Source organism: Phyllostomus discolor, chromosome 5, assembly GCF_004126475.2.
Source record: "Phyllostomus discolor isolate MPI-MPIP mPhyDis1 chromosome 5, mPhyDis1.pri.v3, whole genome shotgun sequence".
NCBI classification, from domain to species: Eukaryota; Metazoa; Chordata; class Mammalia; order Chiroptera; family Phyllostomidae; genus Phyllostomus; species Phyllostomus discolor.
The window spans coordinates 162,878,020-162,900,166 of record NC_040907.2 but is presented as its reverse complement, the minus strand read 5'-3'; the positions used below and the strand labels follow the sequence as shown (position 1 = coordinate 162,900,166).

The window sequence follows — 22,147 nt, the reverse complement described above, 5'->3', positions numbered from 1 at the left end:
GTGGGATCTAGGTTGGAATTATTCAATCTGTCATTCAACAAGTATTTATTGAGCACCTACTGTGTACCATGCACTATTCTAGGTGCTGGGAATACAGCAGTCAACAATGAACAAAAAAGAGCCCCCAAATCCTGTGCTCTGGGAGCTTCCACTATGTGGGGGTGAGACAAAAGTGATAAGTAAACAATGGAGTGTGCCGGATGGTGACTCCTGCAGCGGAGACGGACAGAACGGGGAAGTGGGGTAGGAGGGTGTGAATGTGTGTGCGTGTACCTTGCACACCTGCGATCGAATATGGGGTGCTCCTGGGAGAGGTGACCTTTGAGCCAAGAGCAACGGAGATGCAGGAAGGGATGGAGCGCTCAGCAGACAGAGGAGCACATTCAAGGCCAAGGCCCAGAGCAGCAGCAGCTCAGCACGCTTGAGGCCCGAGCGAGGTCCACGGGTCAGTGAGGGGGACGTCGCAGGGGATGAGTCTGAGAGAGAAGAGGTGCTCGGTCATTTATGGCGGGAGCGACGGTGACGGTTGGAAAGTCACTGTCCCCGCGCTGACACTGACTGCCTGCCTGCCATCACCGTCACCCTCGCTGCCGTGCTGTGAGGTAGGGACTGTCCTTACTCCTGTTTTAAAGATGAGGTCACGTGGAAGGCGTTGAGGTGGGACTGGCTCCAGAACCCACATTTTTCACCATCCTGTCACTGAGGGGGAGTCACGCCTCCAACAGCTCAGAGGCAGACACTGAAGCCCAGAAGAGCAGGTCCCCTCGCACGAGCACACGCAGCAGGCTGGTGGGGGCACCCAGCCTGCCCGGGGCTGCAGTGCGAGGTTCTGGAGTCAGCTCCCGCAGGGTCCGTCCGGTGCCGCTGCAGGCCTCAGGTCCCCCGCCGGGACACGGCAGTGACGGTGCCGTGGTTGTGGTGGGCACCTTCGGGCCTCCAGGCCTTGCGGCATGCCCGGGAGGAGAGCGCTGTCATTTCAGAGCGTAACCCGTGGGACTGTGGTCACGTTAACCCTCGTCGTCCATATCGGGCTGGGCAAGTCTTTGTCGTGGGGGCCCATCCTGGCCTCTGCCCACTAGACACCAATAGTCCTCCCCTCTCCCCAAGTGGGACGATCAAGAATGTCTCCAAATATTGCCCAGTGTACTGACTATACCTGGGGAACAAAGCTGCACCTGATTGCCAGTCCCGTTCTCAGGGGAGAGCTGGTCCATATGAAGCGCGCAGCAGGGCGCCTGGTCCATAGAAACACAGCAATGAGTGCTAGCTGTTTTGGTGGCATTCTCGAGGCCAGGGCCCCCCAGTGCTGGTTGCCCTCGGGCAGGGACTGTTCTTAGTTTGGCTATGCACAGGCTGGGTGTTCCAAACACGTCATCGGTGGTTGATTGTGATGCAGCGATTGAGCGAGTATGATCTAGTTATAATCACACTTTCCTGAAATAACCACAGGGTAGCGCCGTTCACCATCGAGTGGAGTGTGGAGCAGGGGAGTTCATCAGGTACCCACGGGGCACACAGCTACTGGAGCACAGCCCAAGGGCCTTCCACATGCTAGAAGGGCCCTCTTGTGGTCCCCAAGAATAGCCCCTGGTGGCACTGGGGTGCTCTGGTCAAAGGCTCCTTCTGGGGGGAGGGGGGGACAAGACAGACTCCTGAGGAAGACACGGAGGCCACCTGGGAGAGGTGGGGGGGACCAAGCAGATCTGAAGGTGTGCACCGGAAGCCCAGCGTTGTCACTGCCTGGCTGTGTGTCCTTGAGCAGTCCCTTCGCCTCCTCGGCCTCTGGCTCTTCCCCAGAAACACAGAGGCTTTCCACTTGGGCGGTAGCCTCGGACTTCAGGCTGCAGCAGTCGAGTTGTTTAAAGTGGCAGCCTCAACATAATGTCAGGGTTTCATTTTACTGAAGAAGAAACCTCAGGCTACCATTTGTGTCACTGTTAGTTATGAAAAGAAAGGTTATTTTAACACTAAAAGGGTAGGAGAAACAGTCTGAAATGACAAGTCCGTCCCGAGACGTGGACATTGGTAATCTTAAGACATTTTACGAAACAGGGGATGCATTAAAATCTGAGAATTTATGGTCTAATTTTTAAATCACACGCTACGCTTTGTGTGTTGTGTTTTAAAGTTCAAGTGTGCTAATTCAGGGTCTGGATTCTAAGATGCTGTGGGCAGCGGACTCCACAGTGTATGGAACACTTACTCTGGGCCAGGCATTTGTTGAAATACTTTGTACCGACTCTCTCATTTAATACCTAGGGAGGTGCTAGTATTAGTTCCATTTTTAAAGATGCAGCAACTAAGGCACCTGTAATTTTCAGTAACTTGCCCAAGGTCAAAAGCTGGCAGGGAAATGACTTGCTCAAGACCATCGTTGGAATAAGAGGCAAAGCGGGGGCACTTGTCTCCTGACTCCGGGTTCAGTGCTCTTTGGCTCCCCCAGGTGGCTGGATTAGGAAACCCAGATGCTCTAGCTCCTTAGGGTTCTCTTAAGGGCTCCCGGTGTGGCATGCCCACAGGACAGCAGCTGGTGGCTCTTCTGAGACTCTGAACAACCCCCTGAATGCCAAAATTGCCCTGTAGATGGAAATAAGAACCCCTCTCATGCAGGATGGTGTGTGAACGGAAAAGATGAGTCTAAAGCAATACACACCTTATGCAGGGCAGTGATTATGATGATTCTTATTAACATGACAAATATACCCTCCCCCTGGCCTCCTCCTGAGTGCAGTGGTTAATGCACCCTTGTTAGAAACCAGGGACCGAAATCCACAGCTTGTGCTTTTGCAACACAGTGCTCCAAAATGGGGGTGCCAGGATCCCCCAGGTGTGGGTCTGCAGGTGGCTTCCAGGCTTTCCTGTGTGCGAGGAAAAATCTCGAGGCTGGCCCCTTGGGGATGCCAGATTCAGCGGGGCAGCTCGAGTAGGCCTCCTGTGATCTTAGAATCCCTTCTCCAGAACCATCCCTGGGTAGCTGCTCCTCCTCGACTCCCCGCCTCCCTCCCCCGCTTTCATCGTGAAGTCTGGGGCCGGTGTGTTGTTTTCAGGGTCTGTGCGAGCAGTCAAAGCTGGGCTGGGAGCTGAAATATTAATAGACCATCCATTTGTGAGAGAGTCTGGGGCGCAGTCAGATCTTTGGGGAACCCGCATCTTGCTTTCTGACTTACCTGCGATTGTACTGTTCAGCTCAACAAAAGGCAAGTTGAAAGAGCGCTCCCTACTTCATCTCGCTTATGAAAGGAGCAAGGCCCGGCTGTGAAGAGGCCCTGTAGGATGATTCTCCCTAACTTAGAAATTTATCCAATTTTCTCTGTTCTTTATCAGAGTGGAAGGCAAAAGCTTTGCCGGTGTAGACTGAAAGATCGCCGTCTAAAAAGCAATCTCACTGACATGGGGTTTTGAAACCTGCTCCCGGACCCGAGTGATGTCTCCGGCACCAGTTGGAGAGCAGAGTCGAATTTGCACGGGGGCCTTAACCAGCAGACAGTAGATCAGAAACGGACCCTCTTTGAGGCCAGCTGAGAGGAGCGCCGTGAACCCTGAAATGAAAGAGAACTAAAAAGGCGGAAAGGCCGATTTCTGGAGTGATATTTGGCGTTGCAGCAGAGCTTATATCTAAATGAGAGAAATGCTGTCAACTTCGTTTAGATCCAAAATTTGGATTTCCTTAGAGAGTCTTTTTCCATCCTTAAAAATGCCTGATTTTCATAAAGAGGAGAAGACAAGCCGGCGTGCGACCGTCTCATCATAGGGCAGTGCCGGGCAGATCCAGGAACAGGAGAAAAACGTTAGGTTTTAGGAGACTCCTAAACAGATACATTGTCTTAAAGCAGCACTTTTTTTTTCTCCCAGGAATGGTGCTGTAGTTTTAGTCATCTGAGCCTTTAAACTGAAAAAACCAGAAAAGGAAAAAGCTTAGCTTATTTTTGCAATATGAGCAAGCCATGAATACCAGGAGTAAACCGAGACGCAGAAAGATTAAAGTGGCGTACACGTTATGAGCCAGCTGCCTCTAAGTTTGTTCCCGTCTTTAGTGGCCTGCTGTCATTGCTCCCTCCACTCCCTGCAAAACTACCACAAGGAAAAATAATCTAGCGTATAGAGTGGCTTTTGCCCCTGGATGCTCTCAGAGTAGCTGGTACGACCTTCAGCCATCGCAGAGAGAAACTGAGTCCCATGTTGGTAAAGTGATTTGGTTCAGGTCACACCGGGTTTGACCTGGAGCTCAAAGCGCTTTTATCAACTGCAGTGTGAAGGGTTTCGGTCTAGGCAGTGGGTCAATTGTGTGGCTGCAAAGTGAGCCAGAATCACGGGGGCTGGTGCTGGGGCTGGAGTGCGTCCGGGCTCTTTTCTTGGAGTGGGCATTCGCGTTGGTCTTCAGCTTTTGCTTCCAGCCCTGCCGGTTCGCTGGTGGGCTCTGGCTGCGTCTTAGTAGGATCCACTGTTTAATTCCTGGCAGAGTGCACAAATCTAAACAACTTGATTTAAGGACACGCAGAACGTGCTCTGAATGAAGATGTCGAAAAAGATGGAGCGTTTGGACACAGGCCCCAACAGGCTTAGCCACTCCCCCGGTGAAAGCCGATGCCTTTCTCTCCGCAGGTGCGCTACAAGTCAGACCTGACGGGCATGAAGGGCACGGGATGGCTGGCACTGAGCTCCCCGCAGATAGAAAGTGCAAAGAAGGCTGGGGAGCTCATCAGCGAGGTACCGGCGACCTGACTCTCCCCCAACGGCAGCCTCGCCTTAATTCCCTTCTGAAGAGGGAACCCGCTTATGGGATGGAGGTCCCCAGAGGGCCCCTTGGCCAAGTGGACCCCCGTGTTCTTCCAGGGCCATTTGCAACCAACGCCAAACATGGGACAAGCTTTCTCTCAGGTGGATTCTTTCCTGGGCAGTGAGGGATGGACGATGGGTGAGAAGGTTCCCCATCGATACGTGGTGGCAGCTGTGACCTGGGCCAGCCCGCTGTGTTCATGGGGCGGGGCACAGAGTTGGCCGCTCACCTGCTGAGTTTTCTCAGCATGTCCGGTTCCCCGGGGGCTCTTCGATGGCAGACGGTGTTAACAGTCGCACCGGGCTAGTTCCATTAACTGAGCTCCACCGTTCAGATGGCAGGGGATTCTCGCCCTGGGGTCTCCTCCCGGGTGACACTGCTTTCTCCAGCTTCTTAATGACAGGTCTTGCTTGGATAGGGTCCCCAAAGAACCACATGGATGCTGAATGCTGCCCTTTACCAATTTTTTTGTGATGAGCCCTGGTATTTTGAAGCCTCCTTTTTGGGGGAGTATAAAAACCTGTAAAATGTTCCTTGTCACAGAGGCAGCTTGGGTCTCTTCTGGGTTCTTCTTACGTGCACACCAAGAAGAGAGGCTTGTTTTCCGATAATGTCGTTGGCATATTCGGGACTGAGCAGGTAGGGTGAAGCTGCATCCAGAAGAATGCATGACATTCGATTGTAATTTGCCTTCCTCTTACAGACCAAATACCGCAGAAAACCAGACAGCATCAGGTTCACCCCGGTGGTGGACTCCCCGGACCTGCTTCATGCCAAGAATAGCTACATGCACTGCAGCGAGGTGGGTGTGCTCTCCTCATGCATCCCCGGCGCACCGTAGTGGGTAGCGAACCTCAGGGGTCAGTGCTGAAGAACTCGGGCTCCTGATGGGACGGATGTGAGGGGCAACCTTCTGTCGACTACCTGGATGGTCTTAGACCAGTAACGGAATCTCTTCTAACCTCAGTCGCTTTGTTAGAAAGGAGGGTAAAGACGGCCACCATTTCGTAAGAGGAAGTGAATTCATAAATAAAAGTACACGAAGCTTTTAACAGGTGTCTGGAACATAGTAGGTCTTCAGTAAATGCCCCTGATTGTGGTTTGATTCATAATCATGACAATAATTATACTGAATATGATTGATGACCCCTTCTCAGGTACTAGATCAGATACATCTTAATTGTTGATAGATGGTGATGGAGTTATAAGGGTAACATAACCCGGTTAGCAAAGAAAAGAACAGCTATATTAAAAGCTCCTTTCCGCCTTACTCTCTGTATGAGTTAGCCCCATTTCCTCTCTCCTATATTTATTTCAAAGCATAGGAAGCTAAATATTATTCCTCTGAAATCGTCAAAGGTTTTGACTCGGTACACATGTGGCAGAGTTGTGCCGTCCTCGCACAGAATCCAGATGCTCTGCCGTTCACGCGGTCACGGCCCAGATGAAGCCTGGGAAAGAATCAGAATATTACATACCAAGTTTCCCTCTCTGCAAATAGATGAGGCTCCCCTGCTTCTTAAAATTGTTTGCCATTCTTACACCACCGCTCTAAAAATAGCAGCTGAGATAAAGAGCGAGTCTTGAAATTGAGCGAGTCTTAAAATTGTGTCTCCAGATAACTATGAAAACTTTAACTTTCTGAACACATGTTGAAGTATTTTTGCAATAAAAGGACCAATAGCTACTGGGTCTACTTATTAATGTTAAATAACAAAGGCACGGGGGCATTGTACTATTAGAATGCATGAACGCCAGTCAGCTGCAAAGACTCTCCGGAGTACCCCCAACCCCAGTACGGTTTGTAAAGCACACAGGTGCGGCCCGCCGGGACATGGGTTGGTGGCCTGTTTGGAGCAGATCTTCATGCATATGTTAAGCAGGGTCTCTAAAAGCAGCCACCTCACCTGGCCCTGACCACGTGGGGCCCCCATCACCAGGTGGTTCCTGAGGGATCCTCTGCACGTGTAGGCTGGGCTCCATGCCCGCCGAGGGCATGTGAGTGGGCGGGGCAGGAGAGGAGACCCACCCACTCCTCACCTGTGTGTTCAGCACGAGTAGTTCTACACTGACCTGTCTTACCTGCAGCGCCTGTACAGGTCGGGAGATGCGGAATCCCTGCACAGATACACCCTGATCCCCGACCACCCTGACTTCACCAGAGCCCGCCTCAACGCCCTGCACCTGAGTGACGTGAGTGAACTGGCCATTCACGGGGGTGAGGGGGGGGCGTGGGCTGGTGCCTCTTTCTGTCCAATTGTTTGTGCCCAAACCAGGCTTTATTTGTTAAAAACAAAGGTCCTGGGAAGGAGGACTTGGGACAGAAAGAGCACTGGACTGAGAGTGGGACACACTGCCTGTGTGACTTGGCGTCACGTTCCCCGATGGGCCTGAGTTTCCTCAACAGTAAAATGGGGAGGAGGCTGAGCTGTAGATGCCCGTGGCCCCTCCCAGCCCTCACGTTCTGGTTCTGGACCTGGGGGCCAAGGCCTCCGTCGTGTGCTGGGTTTCAGCCAGGTAGCCTGGCCCAGGCAGGTGTCGTCACCGGCTGCGTGTGTTTCCTGGACACCCCTCCTCGGCCACGCAGAGGGTGGCGATGGTGGGGAAACAGCGTCTCACCCCGCCATTCGGAAAATGCTGCCCTGGTGCCCGATGGGTCCAAACAGAACTCGCTCCTTTGTGTGCGGGGCTGTGGCCTCCAACACTCGGGGCCCCATGGCTGTGCACCGTCTGCGTGCATAACCAGGATGCTGTTTCCTGAGCCGGGCTTGCTGTTAGCAGGGGTTGGAGGCCCCTGACTGTAATAGAATAGGCGGCCGCTCGGCCGGCACAGCTATGATCCTGGGATAACAGGTAGCGAGGCGGCACAATCAAAAGATGCTGTCAGATCAGAATAACACAGGCTGAGAGTGTCGGCCTGGGGCTGCGCTGGGCCTCCCAGAGCCGGCCATTCTTCCCTCCCTGGCCTGGCCATTGTGTCCTGGGGCTCCGTGCAGACGAGCAGCTGCTGCCGTTCACCCCAGAGGCGGCTGCTTTGCAGGGGTTGCCAAGAGGCGCCTTCTAGTTAGCGTGTATATTAGTTTGTTGCATTTGTAAAGCCCTGTGGGATCCCACGCGGTGAATGCAATGGTGCTTTGTAAATATGAGTTATTATGACCATTTGAGGCTTTTGAGGGATGCGCGAGGGATAATTTTAGAACGGCGGCTCTGGTGGGCTGACCTCCATCTGGGGAAGCGGGACCTCCCCCTCAGCAGAGCTCGAACAAAAAACATCCGTCTCATTAATGCTTCAAGGATGGGGAGGCCAGGCCTCCGCGTGAGGAGCTATGGGAGGCCCACGCAGGCCGGGAAACTGGGATGAGACTGCCGGTCCGTGTGGGGCCCAGCTTAAGGAGGACAGCCGCCCCGGGCTGGAGACGGCAGCGTCTGTCCCCTCACAAGGGACGCCAGCCAGTCTGCAGAGTCCCGGAGCTGAAATTAGCCACCGGGGCACGCGGACATGGAGAACTCAGGCACCTCTCTTGAAAGCGCACTTCTTCGGGGGCGTGTAGAATACGCACAATTGGATCAAGTGCTCTGAGCGGAGGATGTGGAGGGAAAGTGACCTTCCTGGGCAAAGAAAGCCATTGAGATGTGTAAGGCAGCCGAAATAACTAAAAATCAAATGACTCTAATGTGTGAGGACGAGGACAAAACTGTGCCCACTGTGATAAAGAAGAGGAACGCCCAGGGTTCCGAATCAAAGAGCCTATGGAATCTAAAGACTCCCAGTGGCAAGGCAAAAACCTCCACAGAATAAAAAACTCAGGGAGAAGCGATGACCACCAGGCACAGAGCGTGGAGGGCGAAGTGACCTGGAGAAAGGGAGCCGGTGCCTCGGGGGGGAACCCCGGTCTGGGGCGTGCTCTCGAGGGGACCCTCAGTCACAGAGACTCAGAAGCTGGGGTGCACTGGACGCTGACGTGGGGTCACGTTGGAGCCCGACACTGTGAAGTTTGCTGTCATTGCCTCCCCCCGGGGCTGGTGTGGACCAGGCTCTTGTTGGGGAGGCGCTGACTGTCCCATCGTTTCCGGGAAACGATGAGTGTTTCGACTCTGTTTGCTACTCTGAAATTTGTGGGACCCCCAGACAGGAAGCACAGTCCTGAACAGGATCATCGGTCTGTCAGTTTCTGAATGCCCCTTCCCTTTTCTATGGCTCCCAGCCCCGTCTGCTAAAACTCAACAGTGACCCAGGAAATCTCATCATTTGTGCCCTGTTGGAGATCCTCCAATTAGGTGATTACCCTGGTGATTCTCAGTGACCCTTGAACACAGTAGGCAGTTGGCTCCTGGTTTGTGGCCTTAGATCTTGGAGGTGGAGGCTAAGATGCAGGAGAAGGTGGACAGCAGGACACGGAAATGATGAGATCCATCACGCTTGGCCCAGCTCTTGGTGGTCCCCTCTCATTCCAGGCCCCGGTGGAGGGTGGGTGAAGTTTTTATCTCTTTATCTGCCACTGCTCCTTTGCTCAATCCGGCCCCCCCACTGGCCCCCACCCCCGCCGACCGGATCCCCTGCAGAGCAGAGCCCCAACCTTGACCTCAATTTCCAAGTGACAAAAGCGAGGTTCCGAAGGGCGTCCCGACATGCCGTGGCTCGCAGAATGAGCGAGCAGCCGGTGCACGCTGGGGCTGTCGCCGTATCAGACGCTGGGGATGTGCCTCTCCTGCTGTCTCCCTTCTCTGGGGCTGAACAAAGGACAGATCCTCCACTGGGGTCTCCGGGTGACGCCTTTCACAGAGCCATTGCCTTATGTTGAAAAAAAAAAAAAACTGGCTGCATGGAGGCATGGGAGATTTTGATGCCTCCGTCGGTGATGTGGGTCTACCTGAGGACTAAGGGGATATGATTCCAGACTCCCAGTGGGTGTGCGAGAACAACTTGAAAGAGGAAGATGTGAAATCCATGGGTCGGGAACTCGGTCAGGCTCTTGACAATCAGTTTAATTCAGGTGAAGGCTCTTTCCTTACTCGGTGCAGGCACCAAGGGTGCAGGTGGGATGCAGCATGCTTCCTAGTGATGGGGGGACATGGCATCAAAGGCAGCTGAGGGGCCCTAGGAGGTCAGTGGAGCTAATGGACACATGGGTACCAGGTCCCAAGGAATAGCCCTTTCAGCATGTGGGAAGAAACTGAGCCCTTGAACTTCCAGTTCTGGCGTCTAGAAGTTGCAACCTTAAAGCCCTGAAAGTGAATGCCAGCACAGCAGGGAGGTGGGCAGGGGCTTCTGATACCAGCAGGGGCTTCTGGCCAATGGGCCAGACCCACAGACGCCGTGACCCACAAGAACAGGCCTGGAGCTCAGGGTGTGTTTAGACCTGAAGCCCTCGGTGGCCAGCCCCAGCAGTCCCAGAGCTGGGGAGGGCCCAGGATGGGTGGGGGGCCATGGGCTCTGCCGTTCTGGGCACCCACAAGGCAAGGGTTTGTGTTTAGAAACTGTGCCGCTGAGAACCAACAACACGGCAGACACGGAGTTCCTCCCTGCTTACTTTCTCTTTGTTTTCCTTGTCTAGAAAGTCTACAGAAACTCTTGGGAACAGACCCGGGCTGGTGGCTACGACTTCCGGTTGGACGCCATCCCATTCCAGACTGCCCGGGCATCCAGGGAGATCGCCAGTGATGTAAGACCTACCCCCACCCCCATCACCTGTAGGTTTTGTGCTGGTTTCCCTGGTTCTGTTGAAAGGCAAACCATCAGGAACCAAAACCGAATGAGTATTTCAAAGGGACGAAAAAATAGGCCTTGTTTTCTAGAAGTCAGTTAACACGTGATGGATTTGTCGATCGGTGGGAAAGGGCCTTCTCTTAGCTGGCGTGCAGTGTGATGGGGTGGAAAGAGACTGGGCTTTTCCCCTGGATGATGTGAGTTCAAATCCTGGCTCAGTTACTTAGGAACTGGCTCCGTGGTCTTAGGCGAGTTGCTTGGATTCCCTGAACTCAGATTTCTACACCTGGGGAACAGGATTAACACTTGTCTCCTAGGATGGGTGTGGGATGGAAACAGGATGGTTTAGAGGGTCATGCACAGAACTGGTGTTCAAACCATGGCAGCTGTTACCACGGACGGCGAAGGCCTCCTGACTTATTGCTGGTCCGCAAGGAGACACGCACGGAAGTCAAGAGCAAGCATTTAGAAAGATTTTGAGCAATTAGACATGTGACACCCACACCTGTGACCTGTGGACACCTCTCGCCGAGCAGGGGGAGGCCAACTAGGGTGTTTTCAAATGCATGTGGTGCCACTTACACAGTAGCTGCACACGGTAGGACTGCATGTTGGGCTTTGATGGACTGGGTATTAAAAAGCCAACCAGAACGGGCGTGGCCCTTCACCATAGATGGTTTGAGGAGCACTGGGCTGGGTCCCTGAAAGCTGGGAAGAACCAGAGGAAGAGCAGCTGCGAGAGAATGGGTGTATGTCTCTTCCCGCTGGACTACAAATTACAGCAGCAGTAATACCAGGGGCCACCACTCAGTGCCAGACATGACACTGATCCCCCATGTCATGGAATCTGCTCCATGGCCCTTGGGGTGTAGGTTCATTCTCCTGTTTTATCCCATGGGGAAACTGAGGCTCAGACAGACCCAGTAACTGGCCCAAACCACACAGCTGGGAGGTAGCAGAGGGAGATGCAGATGGTGGGTCTACTTCAATCCAAAGCGGTGCCCTTCACCCACTGTAGACTTCCTGCTGAGGGTCCTGCAGGGGAGGGGGTGGGCACCCAGACCCCTCTCTGCCCTTTTGACCTGCAGTTCCGGTACAAAGAGGCCTTCCTGCGGGACCGGGGCCTGCAGATCGGGTACCGCAGCATCCGTGACGACCCCAGGATGAGGCACGTCCTCAGGGTCGGCAGGCTCCAGAGTGACAACGAGTACAAGAAGGACTTTGCTAAGACTCGGTCCCAGTTCCACAGCCGCCCGGACCAGCCCGGCTTCCTCCAGGCCAAGAGGAGCCAGCAGCTGGCCAGCGACGTGTGCTACAGGCAGCCCCTGCCCCAGCCCACCTGCGACCCGGAGCAGCTGGGCCTGAAGCACGCACAGAAGGCCCACCAGCTGCAGAGTGATGTGAGCTGCACCCCCTGCCTGGCCGCCAGTGCATTTCCTTTGGTGCCTCTTCCGGGGAGATGGCTTTGACCTCATGCTCATGTTGCCTCTGGGAGGAGCCAGGCTCAGACAGAGCCCAGGGCACCTCATATGTTAGTTCCCGAAGAAATAGTAACAACTACTGCTGTTTATCCCGCCCTTACTGTGGCCCAGGCTGTGGTGCCAAATTCTTTCCAAGCTTTGTGCCTTCTGGCTCTCAGAACAACCCCATTATTGCCCCATTTCACAGATGAGGAAGCTGAGGCTCAGAGAAGTTACATAACTTAGTCAAGATTCCCATGGCCAGTAAGTGGCAGACCTGGGACAGGAACCCCCTTTGGTCCGATGTGAGAGCCCAAGCTCTTGGTTGCTCTGCCAGTTTCCAAGGGGCCTTGGCAGCTACCCAGCCCAGCCCTGGCACTTTTCTCTCTGGGAGGAAACTGAAGCCCGGAGGAGGGAAGTGATTTCTCTAAGGCCCCAGAGCATGTTAAGGTGGGAGCTCGGACTTGAACCAGGTCTCCCCATCTACCGCCCTCATTGCCGCTCCCATCCCGTGAAGGGAAAGATGCCGGGGGAAGTGACAGGCTGGCCAGGCCCACAGCGCACTGGGCCGGGCCTCAGTCAACAACCCAGGCTCCCTCTCACGGCCGCCTTTAAGCCTCTCTGTGCTGTGGCCAAACCACCCCCAAACCTGATGACCTAGTCCTCTTCCTTCCCCCTTTGTTTTCCCCAAGGTCAAGTACAAATCAGACTTGAACCTGACCAGAGGTATTGGCTGGACCCCTCCTGGCTCCTACAAAGTGGAAATGGCTCGCCGGGCTGCAGAACTGGCCAATGCGAGGGCCCGGGGCCTCCAGGGGGCTTACGTAAGTAGCGAGGTGCAAACCCGCTCTGGTCCGTGAGACCACGGGGAAAGGCAAGCTTGCTGTCTCTCTTCAAACTTCATGTTTGGCCAAAGGCCAGCTGGCTCTAAAGAAGTGTGCAATGCATCTTGAGCAAGGTGCCCAATTCCACGGGTCTGAGATGACCAGGCGGCTGACACCTGGGTTAAATGTCCTGCAGGGTTTTCTCTGAAGTCACAGCCATTAGTTTGGCGGAGACGAACCTGCCAGGGCTACATCAATCCTGGGCCACGGCAGCCCAGGCTGGGCCGCCTGCTTGCTCATTACATTCACAGAAAGGGTCAGGGACTTGCTGGCTACAGCAGTCTGGGTTTTGAACCCTACTTTGTTCAGAAGAAAAACACCACATCTAAAGGAGAGATTGGCTTTGCTTCTTGCCCATTCTTGCCTTGAGGATCCTTTTTCTAGAAGAGGGTGGTGGAGGGGAAGAGGGAGGGGTGGGTGAGCGTTTTAAATGCTCCCGGGGTATCTTAGACAGCTTATCCTGTGGGAGCAGGTGGGAAGCTGCATTCTGACTGAAGGAGGTGTGTTTGATTTCTGCAGAGAGGGGCAGAGGTTACGGAGGCTGGAGACAATCAGAGGGGGGACGTGAACCCAGACACCACCGAGATCCTGCACGTCAAGCGGAGGAAGGCACCGCTGCTGTGAGCAGGCGGTGTCCACCCAGGAGTCTCAGGGGAGACGCTGGAGAGGGCGTGAGTGCGCCAGAGACGTGCTCGGGTGGCTCCAGCTTGGGCGAGCCGGGAACGCACCAGCCCGTGCTCCCATCTGCCTTTACTGCAATAACAACCCTGTGAGAGCAAGCACGAATGCTGTATTTCTGGGTCCCTTCTCTAAAGCCTGGAAGTAGGGGGCTGGGTCTGTTGTGGACCTCGAGTGTCCGGGGTGAGGAATAAAGGTGCCGAGGTGACTCCGACCGATGCTGAGCGTTCTGAAATCCCGCATTTACAAAGGTCCGGCGTGGAGGCAGTCAGTGAACCCTGGTTTTCTAGAAGGTGCCGTTGTGCGAAAGGAAGCAAACAATCCATATTTTGAATTGATTCTGCCAGTTCTCGGGTGACTGGGAGGGAGCCTGACGGAATGGTGGGTCCTGGACACCCCAGGCCGGCGGCAGCGCTCTCTGCTTCGAGTGTGGACCCCTCGTGGGGTGGCATCCTGGGGGCTCCTCCGAGGGCTGTCCACTGCTGCCCACGAGGCCTTGCCTCGTCCGAGGCTCCAGAGACACCTTAGAAACTGCGCTCCCTTTGGATGGTGGTTTTGATCCAATCCAGGAATTGGGTGACGAGGGTGTAGACCCCTGGCTTCTTCCCACATTCCTCGCCCCAGCTCACTATCCCATAGACGTAGTAGGTCCCGTTCCTCTCACAGGTCAGAGGGCCTCCAGAGTCACCCTAAGGGAAGAAGAGCAGCTTTGAGAGTCAGAATCTACTAGGAGACACGCCACCTCCCAGGAGGGCATGCCGGTGGGTGATGGGCTGGGCTGCTCTGGAAAGCCGTGGCAAGGCTCTTCTTAGGACTCACGAGACTCAAGGCTTCGAAGGGAGAGAAATAAATACCAGCCCAGGCCCCTGAGTCAGCAAGGGCTTGGCGGAGGGGACCCAGGGCTGGGGCCACAGTGCCACGGCCACACCCTTACATCCAGGCTCAGTCATGACTATTGGCAACTCGGGTATCACGACTGGGAGTCTCAGGGGCCCTTGACTTATTCCAGCGGATACCTGGGGGCCGGTGCCCAGGTTGGGTACAGCCCTACCAGGACCAAGGGCACACACAGGGTGGGGCAGGCGGGGCTCAGAACCAGCATGGCTTAGACGGTCACCGTGGCTTCCAAGGTTAGCTCTCCTGGGGTCCAAAAAATCAGGCCTACCCCCTGCCAGCCAGCTGGGCCTGTTTCTCACACTGTAAACTGTGGGTAGCAACAGAACACTCCCCCTACCCCCAGGGTTCTTGGGATGATTAACGTTTGAAAAGCACATAGAACAGTGCCTGGTTTATATTCAACCTCCAAGCAAAGTGGTGAGGAAGAGGATGGCTCTCAACCACACGCTGCAACTGATAGGATTTTTAATGAGCTATCTCTTTTCATCTTAGCCATGGCCTTATGGTCTTACGGATGCATTAATTCCATCTCCTAGCGCAGGCTCCTGAGGTGGGAGAATTATTTCCGTGTGATGGGCTGAATGTTTTTGCTACTCTCAAACTGGTAGCTGAAGCTGAACCCTCAATGGGATGGGATCCGGAGGTGAGGCCTTTGGGGGGTGATTAGGTCGTGAGGGTGGAGCATGGGATTCACACCCTTGTTAAAGGGACCCTGGGGAGCTCGCTCTCTTCCCAACCACGTGAGGACACAACGAGAAGTCGGCCGTCTGCAGCCCGGCAAAGGGTTCTCCCAGGGACCCCACCACGCCGGCCCCCTGGTCTCAGACTCCCAGCCTCCGGAACGGTGAGAAATACTTTTCTGTGGTTTAAGTCCCCCAGTCTCCGGTCTTTTGTTGTGGCAGCCTGAGCTGACTAAGCCGTTTGGTGACTGATGAAGGTCACAAAGTAAAGGACAGAAGCAGGTTTTAAACCCACAACTGTCCATTTCCAACGTCTGCAAGTGGAGCCCTGGCAAATTCCTAGGGAATCCAAGAAGCTGCTTTCTTCTTCGTCTTCCAGAGGCTTAGGGCAAATTGCACCCATCTGTCTATGGCCCTCTTTTGAGTAGGTGGATACTGATGGCCCCTTGGGAAGGGACAGAGGGTTGCAGTAGAGCCACAGCCATGATTAGCCACCCCAAAGTTGGCTCAGGTCCAGCAGGCAACTGTTGGGCCCCTTTGTGGGGAGAAGCTAAAACTTGATTGTGGCTGTGCTGGGGTTTTCAGGTGGGTGGGGTATGCGGACAGTAACCAGGATTTTCTAAACTGGGGTATTTCTGGGAGTCTGGGAAGGACATTTTCTGTGTGATGTGACCTCTCCAGGGAGAGGGACGTGGGAAGTGGGCTTTGACCTGGGGCAGAGGCTTGAGGTCACTCCGGCACCATTAACAGAGCCGCCACTCTGTCCACCTCCAGCAGCCTCTGAGTCCCCACAGACCCGAGCAGCTTGGGCTTCCAGCAAGTCCTAGACGGTGGGGGCTGCTGGGCAGGGCCTCGGCCCGCTGTGGGCACAGAGCGGCTGCTCAGAGAGGCTTCGCTTGCTGAGGCTAACTACGTCTGTCTCCCTCTTCCTCTCTCTTTCCCTCCTTCTCTCCCTCACTCATCTACACACTTAAATCTCAGTGGTTTGTTAGTTAACATCATAAATTCCCTGGGCTTCTTATTGTTCTCCTGGCCACTGACCTTCTGGGCAGTCCTCTGCTTATTGGGCCTTCAGACATGCTGCCCAGCTCTGTGGCCAGAAGTGCCACCTTCACCTTTAAACCCCGTGGAGCAAGGCTTAGGTGTCTACAGACCAGGATTGTTTGAGTTCCTGCTCTCCCACTTACCACCCCGGAGCTGTAGGCCGAGATGACAGTGGTAACAATGTCCCTTTGACCAGGGTGTCACAAGAATTAAATTGAGCAATGCAGGCAAAGCTACCACTCTGGTTATTGTGCTGACTCATCCTGGATTGATCTGGTTCAGATGTGACAGAGGCCAGGTATGCCCACCTGTGCCTGTGCTTTATGGCAGGTGGGGTAGTGCTGAACCTGTCTCCCAGCCCAGAGCTCTAAGGCGCCTCTATGGCCAAAGTAAGGTCCTGCCAGTCCCTTGTTCCCCAGGTGCCATGCGAGTCTCTACCTGGCAGGTGTCGGGCCTAGGCTTCTGCAGGTTTCCCGCACAGACCATGGTCTCGTCAATCATGCGGTTGTAGAGTCGGCGGGAGTTGCACACAGAGTTGTCGATCAGCTTGACTTTGGCATCCAGGAGCTGTTGGGAGCCTTCCCCTGTGGGGCGGAGGAAAGAGCTGGTCACTGTGGGGATTAGGGTGGCATTCACCCCACCAGAAGCCGCCAGCTCTGAGCTCAGGAAGGAAGGGTTTTTCCAGGGCACCGGCAGAGAAGCCTCGTCTGTCAAGGCTGGGGGCTCTTGGCCCGTAGCCTTCACCACAGCTTCCCAGACCTTCGATGCTGCACTGACCACGGTGGAGCAAAGTCATTTTTCCCTCCTCTGCCTCCCCAACTGGACCTCGAGGCCAGGAGGGCAGGGAAGGTGTCTTACACCATGTTTTATTTTCCTATGACTAGCAGAGGGTTGGCATGTAGAAAATTTAGTTATTTACTTTTTAATGTGTTGGTTTGAGAGGGAAAGAGGAAGGGGAGAGAGAGAGAGAGAGAGAGAGAGGCTGATTTGTTGTTCCACTTTATGCATTCATTGGTTGATTCTTGTGCATGCCCTGGCCAGGGATCAAACCTGCAACTTTGACATATCAGGACAATGCTCTAACCAACTGACCTACCCGGCTAGAAGATGCTCAGTGATGAATGAATTTCCCTGGTTGAACATCTCAATCACCTGCTTCCCAGACATTCCCCCCTCTAGAGAAGCTCTAGTCTGCTCAGTCGGCTTCGGTCAGCGTGCTGATGGGGAAAGGGTCAGATGGACTAGAGTGGAGACAGCTACCGGCAGGGTTAACCCTAAATCTGATCAACCAGGGATCTTCTTTCCCCAAAGCTTTCCGACAGATTCATATATTACGTGTCACTTTGCTACGAATACAGGCTTATTTAAAGCGATTCCCACTTTCCATGATTAAGGATGTAATTTCTGGGGAAGAGAAGTCCATCTTGAGTATTTCGGAAAGACTTCAGATACACTTACTTCTGGGTTTTGTGTATTAGAAGCTAGAATCTTATCAGTACTATGAGGAAAGTGACCCTTTGGTTGCTTTCTTGGACAAGACAGACTCCAAAGATGAATAAAAGTCTGATTTAACAAAACTTTGTAACACGTCCACTAGGACCCATGCACTGTTAGAAAGGCAAAGATGAAGGCGATCTGACCCCACACTCCAGGGGCTGACTTCACCAACATCTCTACAGAATCCTGTCATCCCCTGTTCTCATTATTCTGAACCCAGGAGGTACGTATGGTTATTGGGAAACGAAAACTCAGATGTCCAAGTGACAAAGCCAAGGGTCTGACACATCTGACTCCACAATTCACCTTCTTTCCAACGTGTCCTCTTTCCAGGGCACCTAGGAAAGGTGGAAGGTCTTCATGCTTGATGGAAGTCAAGGATCCAGGGGTAGGAGCCAGGGACAGGTGTGGAGATCAGGGACCACTCCTTAGGGGTGATGAGACTTAACTAGGGCTTGAGAGATGAGGCGATCTCTTTCTTTTGGTACTACGTGTTGAATATACCACTGGTTTCAAGTTCAGAATGGCAGTTGAGTTTGCCCCTTTCGTTTCTAGTTAAAGCAACTCACCTGAGCCTAAGGAGATACTTGGCCAGACTCACCTGTTTCTGTAATGCCCCAGCCAGAGATGTGGCACTCAGTCTCAGAAGGAAAGGGACCATCGGGCAAACATATAGTCTTCACATATTTAGATTCTAGAGCACAGTGACCATTCACTGGCTTCAGCTTGAGCAAAGCTAGGTAGAGAGAGAAAGGGTGAATGGGTGAATGGGTGATGCTATCCTCCTTGTCCAAGAAGCATCCATTTCAGCTCAATTAGAAGGGGATTGTAGCAAAGCCCCACAAGCCAGTGCCTGAAAAACTTCTTCCTGCACCATTTACATTCTTTTAACTTCTACCCGGGGGGAGTAACATGTTAGGCTGAGAGTAACACCATAAATATTAGTTGAGTTCAAAATCATTTCTAGTTGATTTAAAAAATAGCATATAAGAGGGATAATAAACACATTGAGGAAGGAGAGAGAGGGGGAGGTACCATGAATGGAACCTCTGGGCAGTAAGCAGCTTAGGTACGAGGTGTGCACGGGGCCACGTGCACATGCTGCCACTTAACGTCCAGGAAGCTGAGAGTCATATGCCGAATGGAGTCGTATGCTCCATTTTACAGGAGAGCAAACTGAGGCTAAGAGAGGTGAAGCTGGGTAGAAAGTGGTGGGGCTGAGATTCAAGGCTGAGCTCTTTCCACAACACAACGTTCCTAGCGTCTCTTCCCCTCAGTGTAAGCGCCTGTGCACGTTTATCCACAACACTAACCTTTACGAACGGAAAAGCTCTGGAATAAACTCTCTACCTTATAGGGTCTATGAGGGACTAAACAGAATCAAACCTTAGCTTTCCATAAGCAGAGAAATCCACCCAGGACAAGACCATGCTAGAAGAGACTTGCCAATATCGTTGTAAGGAATCTCATCTGTTTCATGATAGTGGCTGTACTTGAATATCTTCTCCACCTCGAAGGTCTGCTCATGGGATTCTGCCTTCTTCAAGTCCTGGTCCCCTAGGACCACTTTTAGATTCTTGGGTTTTATGCTGCGGAGGAAAGTAGGATGGTCAGGAACCAGCCCTGGCACTTGAGAGACTGGAGCCAAGCCCAGGTGAACTATGCGACCTTTGACAAATGACCTGACCTTTGGCAGCCTTGATTACAGAGCCTCATCTGGTAATGGTCACCCTGTTCACGGCATTCTGCTGTGTGGTCCCAATGAGGCAACATGAGGGAGATCTTTGATGAATGGAATGGTCTCTAAATGTAAATGTAAGCTGTAACCTGTATCCTGGGAGACCTCTCAGTCCTCCTGCACTTTTCTAAAGAGTAGCCAATGAACATTCTGAACAAACATTCTTGGTAGATGCTAATGTTTGCATGTTTGTCTTCTCTTGAGGAATACCTCCTAGAATCCTGGAAGAAATTTTGTAATAACAGGGAGGTCTGGAAGACCTTCAAGGCCACCACTAAGACCTGGGTTACCTGGCACCAGCCCTGGCCATGAACTTAGAGGACTCAGGGGAGGTAGTGATTCTTCAGGCTCCCCAGTGGGTTCTGGCTTCTCTGAGGCACATGGGACTGAAGACACCTGACCCGGGAGGCTCACCGGTGATGGCATCAGATGGGAGCACGTTCTTATTTTTTTTCTAGGGCGGGACTACAGAGGTTACGAAAGCAGGGAAGTCTGGGTTTGCATCCCACTCACCTACTTATTTACCATGTGACTTAAGCCCAGGTGCTACACCTACCCAAGACTCGGGGTCCGAGTTTGTGAAATGGAAGTAATGGTCAACTCTTCCACAGCACTAATAGTTACGGAGCACTTGCTCTGTATGAAGACCTTGCTCTGTATGAAGTTCTAGGCACTGGGAACACTATAATTAATGAACAATAAAAATCCCTGTCCTTCCTCAGCCTGTCTTCTGGTAGACGGTTTTGAGGATTAAATGTCATAAATACATGGAATTCAAAGGTAGGCATTCTGGACACGGTAGCTCACTTCCCCCTGGTTTTAAGGAGCCACCTTTGGGCCTTTGGAGAGCCACGGATCGGGCCAGAGCTCGGAGACGCTGCTCATGTGGGCAATGGAGAACACCCCGATAGTCTCAGCCACCCTGTCCGCTGCCCCCGGCGGGCACCTACTCAGTGCAGTGGGCAGCGGTGAGCACCCAGCAGGGGTGGATCAGCGACCCCCCGCAGAAGTGGCCCTTGGGCATGAGGGTGCTCAGTGTCAGCGAGGTCTGCAGGGACACCTGCCACGGGTGCTTGCCCGCCGTGCTCTTAAAGCCTCCGTAGATCCTCTTGATCTTTCTCTCTGTGACCTCGGTCTTCCCGCATGAGTCAAAGTCCCGAAGCCTGGCCGGGGGCTCCCTGGGTCCTTCCTCTGGGTCGGTGATGTCTGTGGGACACAAGAAAGACAAATCACGCTGTCTACCCCCCTGCAGGTCCTCAGAGGGACCTTGTTAGAGGTAGGACTCCAAGTCCAGCAGCTTAGCCACTGTCCCTAGCTAAGAGACTGGTGCACACAGGGTGGGCATGTAGTAGGTACACAATATTTATTTACTGCATTGATTCATATGAAGTAGGTCTATAAAATTAACAATGACGTTGTTGCCTTTTCATTTTTATTAACGTGTATACAAACACACAAAGACATATGTGTAAATATATAAATCTGTCCCAGAGTGTGTACTCAGCTAGTCATTAATGCACACATGTATTTGGGAGCCTTCTTTAGCACATGGGGAAAGATATCCAGATGAAGTAGAATGGGGGAAATAAGACATTTGCAAAGGTAATTCTCATACAAAATGCCAAGTTGTAAGGGTGGTGCCAGTTCCATTCCCTGGGGTTTGTAAGGAGGGGGAGAGAATAGAATACAGCACTTGGGAGATCATGAAGGGCTTCCTGGAGGAGGCACTGCTTGAGTTTGTTCTCAAAGAATGGTGGACTATGGACAAGAGCAGCTACGAATGCAGTTGTACAGACCATAAGAGCAAAGGCTCAAGAGTGAAACTGTCCAGGGAGGCAGTCCCATTGATTAGGAGCAGAAGGTGCGTTGTTCCAGATGTGGGTGGGGGGGGGGGTGGGCCGCACAGCCTGGAAGGAAGACTGTGAGGCTGGGTTCAGGCCATTTTGCATCCTGAGAGGCCCTGGGGGCCCAGCCAGTGTTTGAGCACCACTGTGCACCCAGAGCCTGGCGTAGTTCCTGGAACACGGCAAACAATCGATGAATATTTGCCGAGTGCACTGACTTGGAGTCAGGAAACGTGAATTTACAGTTGGACCACCACCCTGAATTTACACAGCTATTCACGCCTACTCAGCATCCCAAGAGGGGAGCAGAGAGCAGAGGGTGGGCCAGTTGGCTTGCCACTGGGATGGGGACTGGTAAAGCAGGTGTGCTGGGACAACAGGGGTGGGATATGTAGGGGACCAGGAGCATCTGTCTGTGGATCCACATCCTACCCACGACCAGGGTTCTAGACAGCCACGGTCTTACCTAGGGCTGAGCAGGCTGAGACATCACAGTACTCCCATTTCACCTTTGCATTATTTACTTTAATGAAACACCAGGGCTTTTGGTCTCCATCTGGGTTTCTAAAAGATAAAATAAAATAAAATAACCCAAGGTCAAGGCTTGATAAACCCACTGGACCTCATTACAGGACCTCTGGGTAGGAGAGCAATGAATTCTGGTGTGCCCCCTGAGGTCATATGTTGACTCTGGCATATTAGGATGCTTAGAGGGTTTTTTTTTTGGTGAAACTTTAATTTCCAGAGGAGAATCTCAGTGACCAGGAAGTAGCTCACAAGTCTTGGGCCAGATCCATGGGATGCCTCAAACTGTTTGTAGGAAAAGAAATGAGATCGCTGTTGAAGATCCGTCTTTGTCAGGAAAGTGACATAGAAACACGGTAAAAGGAGGGCTCCTTGGACCCAAACCTCCCAGTTCCATGCACAGGAAAGGCTGCTGA

General features: G+C 53.1%; 2 protein-coding genes across 2 annotated transcripts in view; one reads left to right on the top strand and one right to left on the bottom strand.

Moving 5' to 3' along the window:
* LOC114496792 (nebulin related anchoring protein) overlaps positions 1-13,472 on the top strand; it is a 65,764-nt gene extending 52,292 nt beyond the window's left edge. The window contains 7 exon segments of the mRNA XM_036027322.1: positions 4,603-4,707; positions 5,481-5,579; positions 6,866-6,970; positions 10,333-10,440; positions 11,573-11,884; positions 12,637-12,768; positions 13,348-13,472. Of these exon segments, the coding sequence (XP_035883215.1) occupies positions 4,603-4,707; positions 5,481-5,579; positions 6,866-6,970; positions 10,333-10,440; positions 11,573-11,884; positions 12,637-12,768; positions 13,348-13,452 (966 nt within the window). The 3' untranslated portion in view covers positions 13,453-13,472.
* A 155-nt stretch (positions 13,473-13,627) lies between these two features.
* HABP2 (hyaluronan binding protein 2) overlaps positions 13,628-22,147 on the bottom strand; it is a 33,783-nt gene continuing 25,263 nt past the window's right edge. Inside the window, exons 8-13 of the mRNA XM_028513814.2 lie at positions 21,673-21,770; positions 20,313-20,568; positions 19,071-19,213; positions 18,226-18,360; positions 16,566-16,711; positions 13,628-14,195 (exon numbers count right to left, since the gene is read on the bottom strand). Coding sequence (XP_028369615.2) covers positions 14,031-14,195; positions 16,566-16,711; positions 18,226-18,360; positions 19,071-19,213; positions 20,313-20,568; positions 21,673-21,770 — 943 coding nt within the window. The 3' untranslated portion in view covers positions 13,628-14,030. The remainder of the gene's footprint in view (positions 14,196-16,565; positions 16,712-18,225; positions 18,361-19,070; positions 19,214-20,312; positions 20,569-21,672; positions 21,771-22,147) is intronic.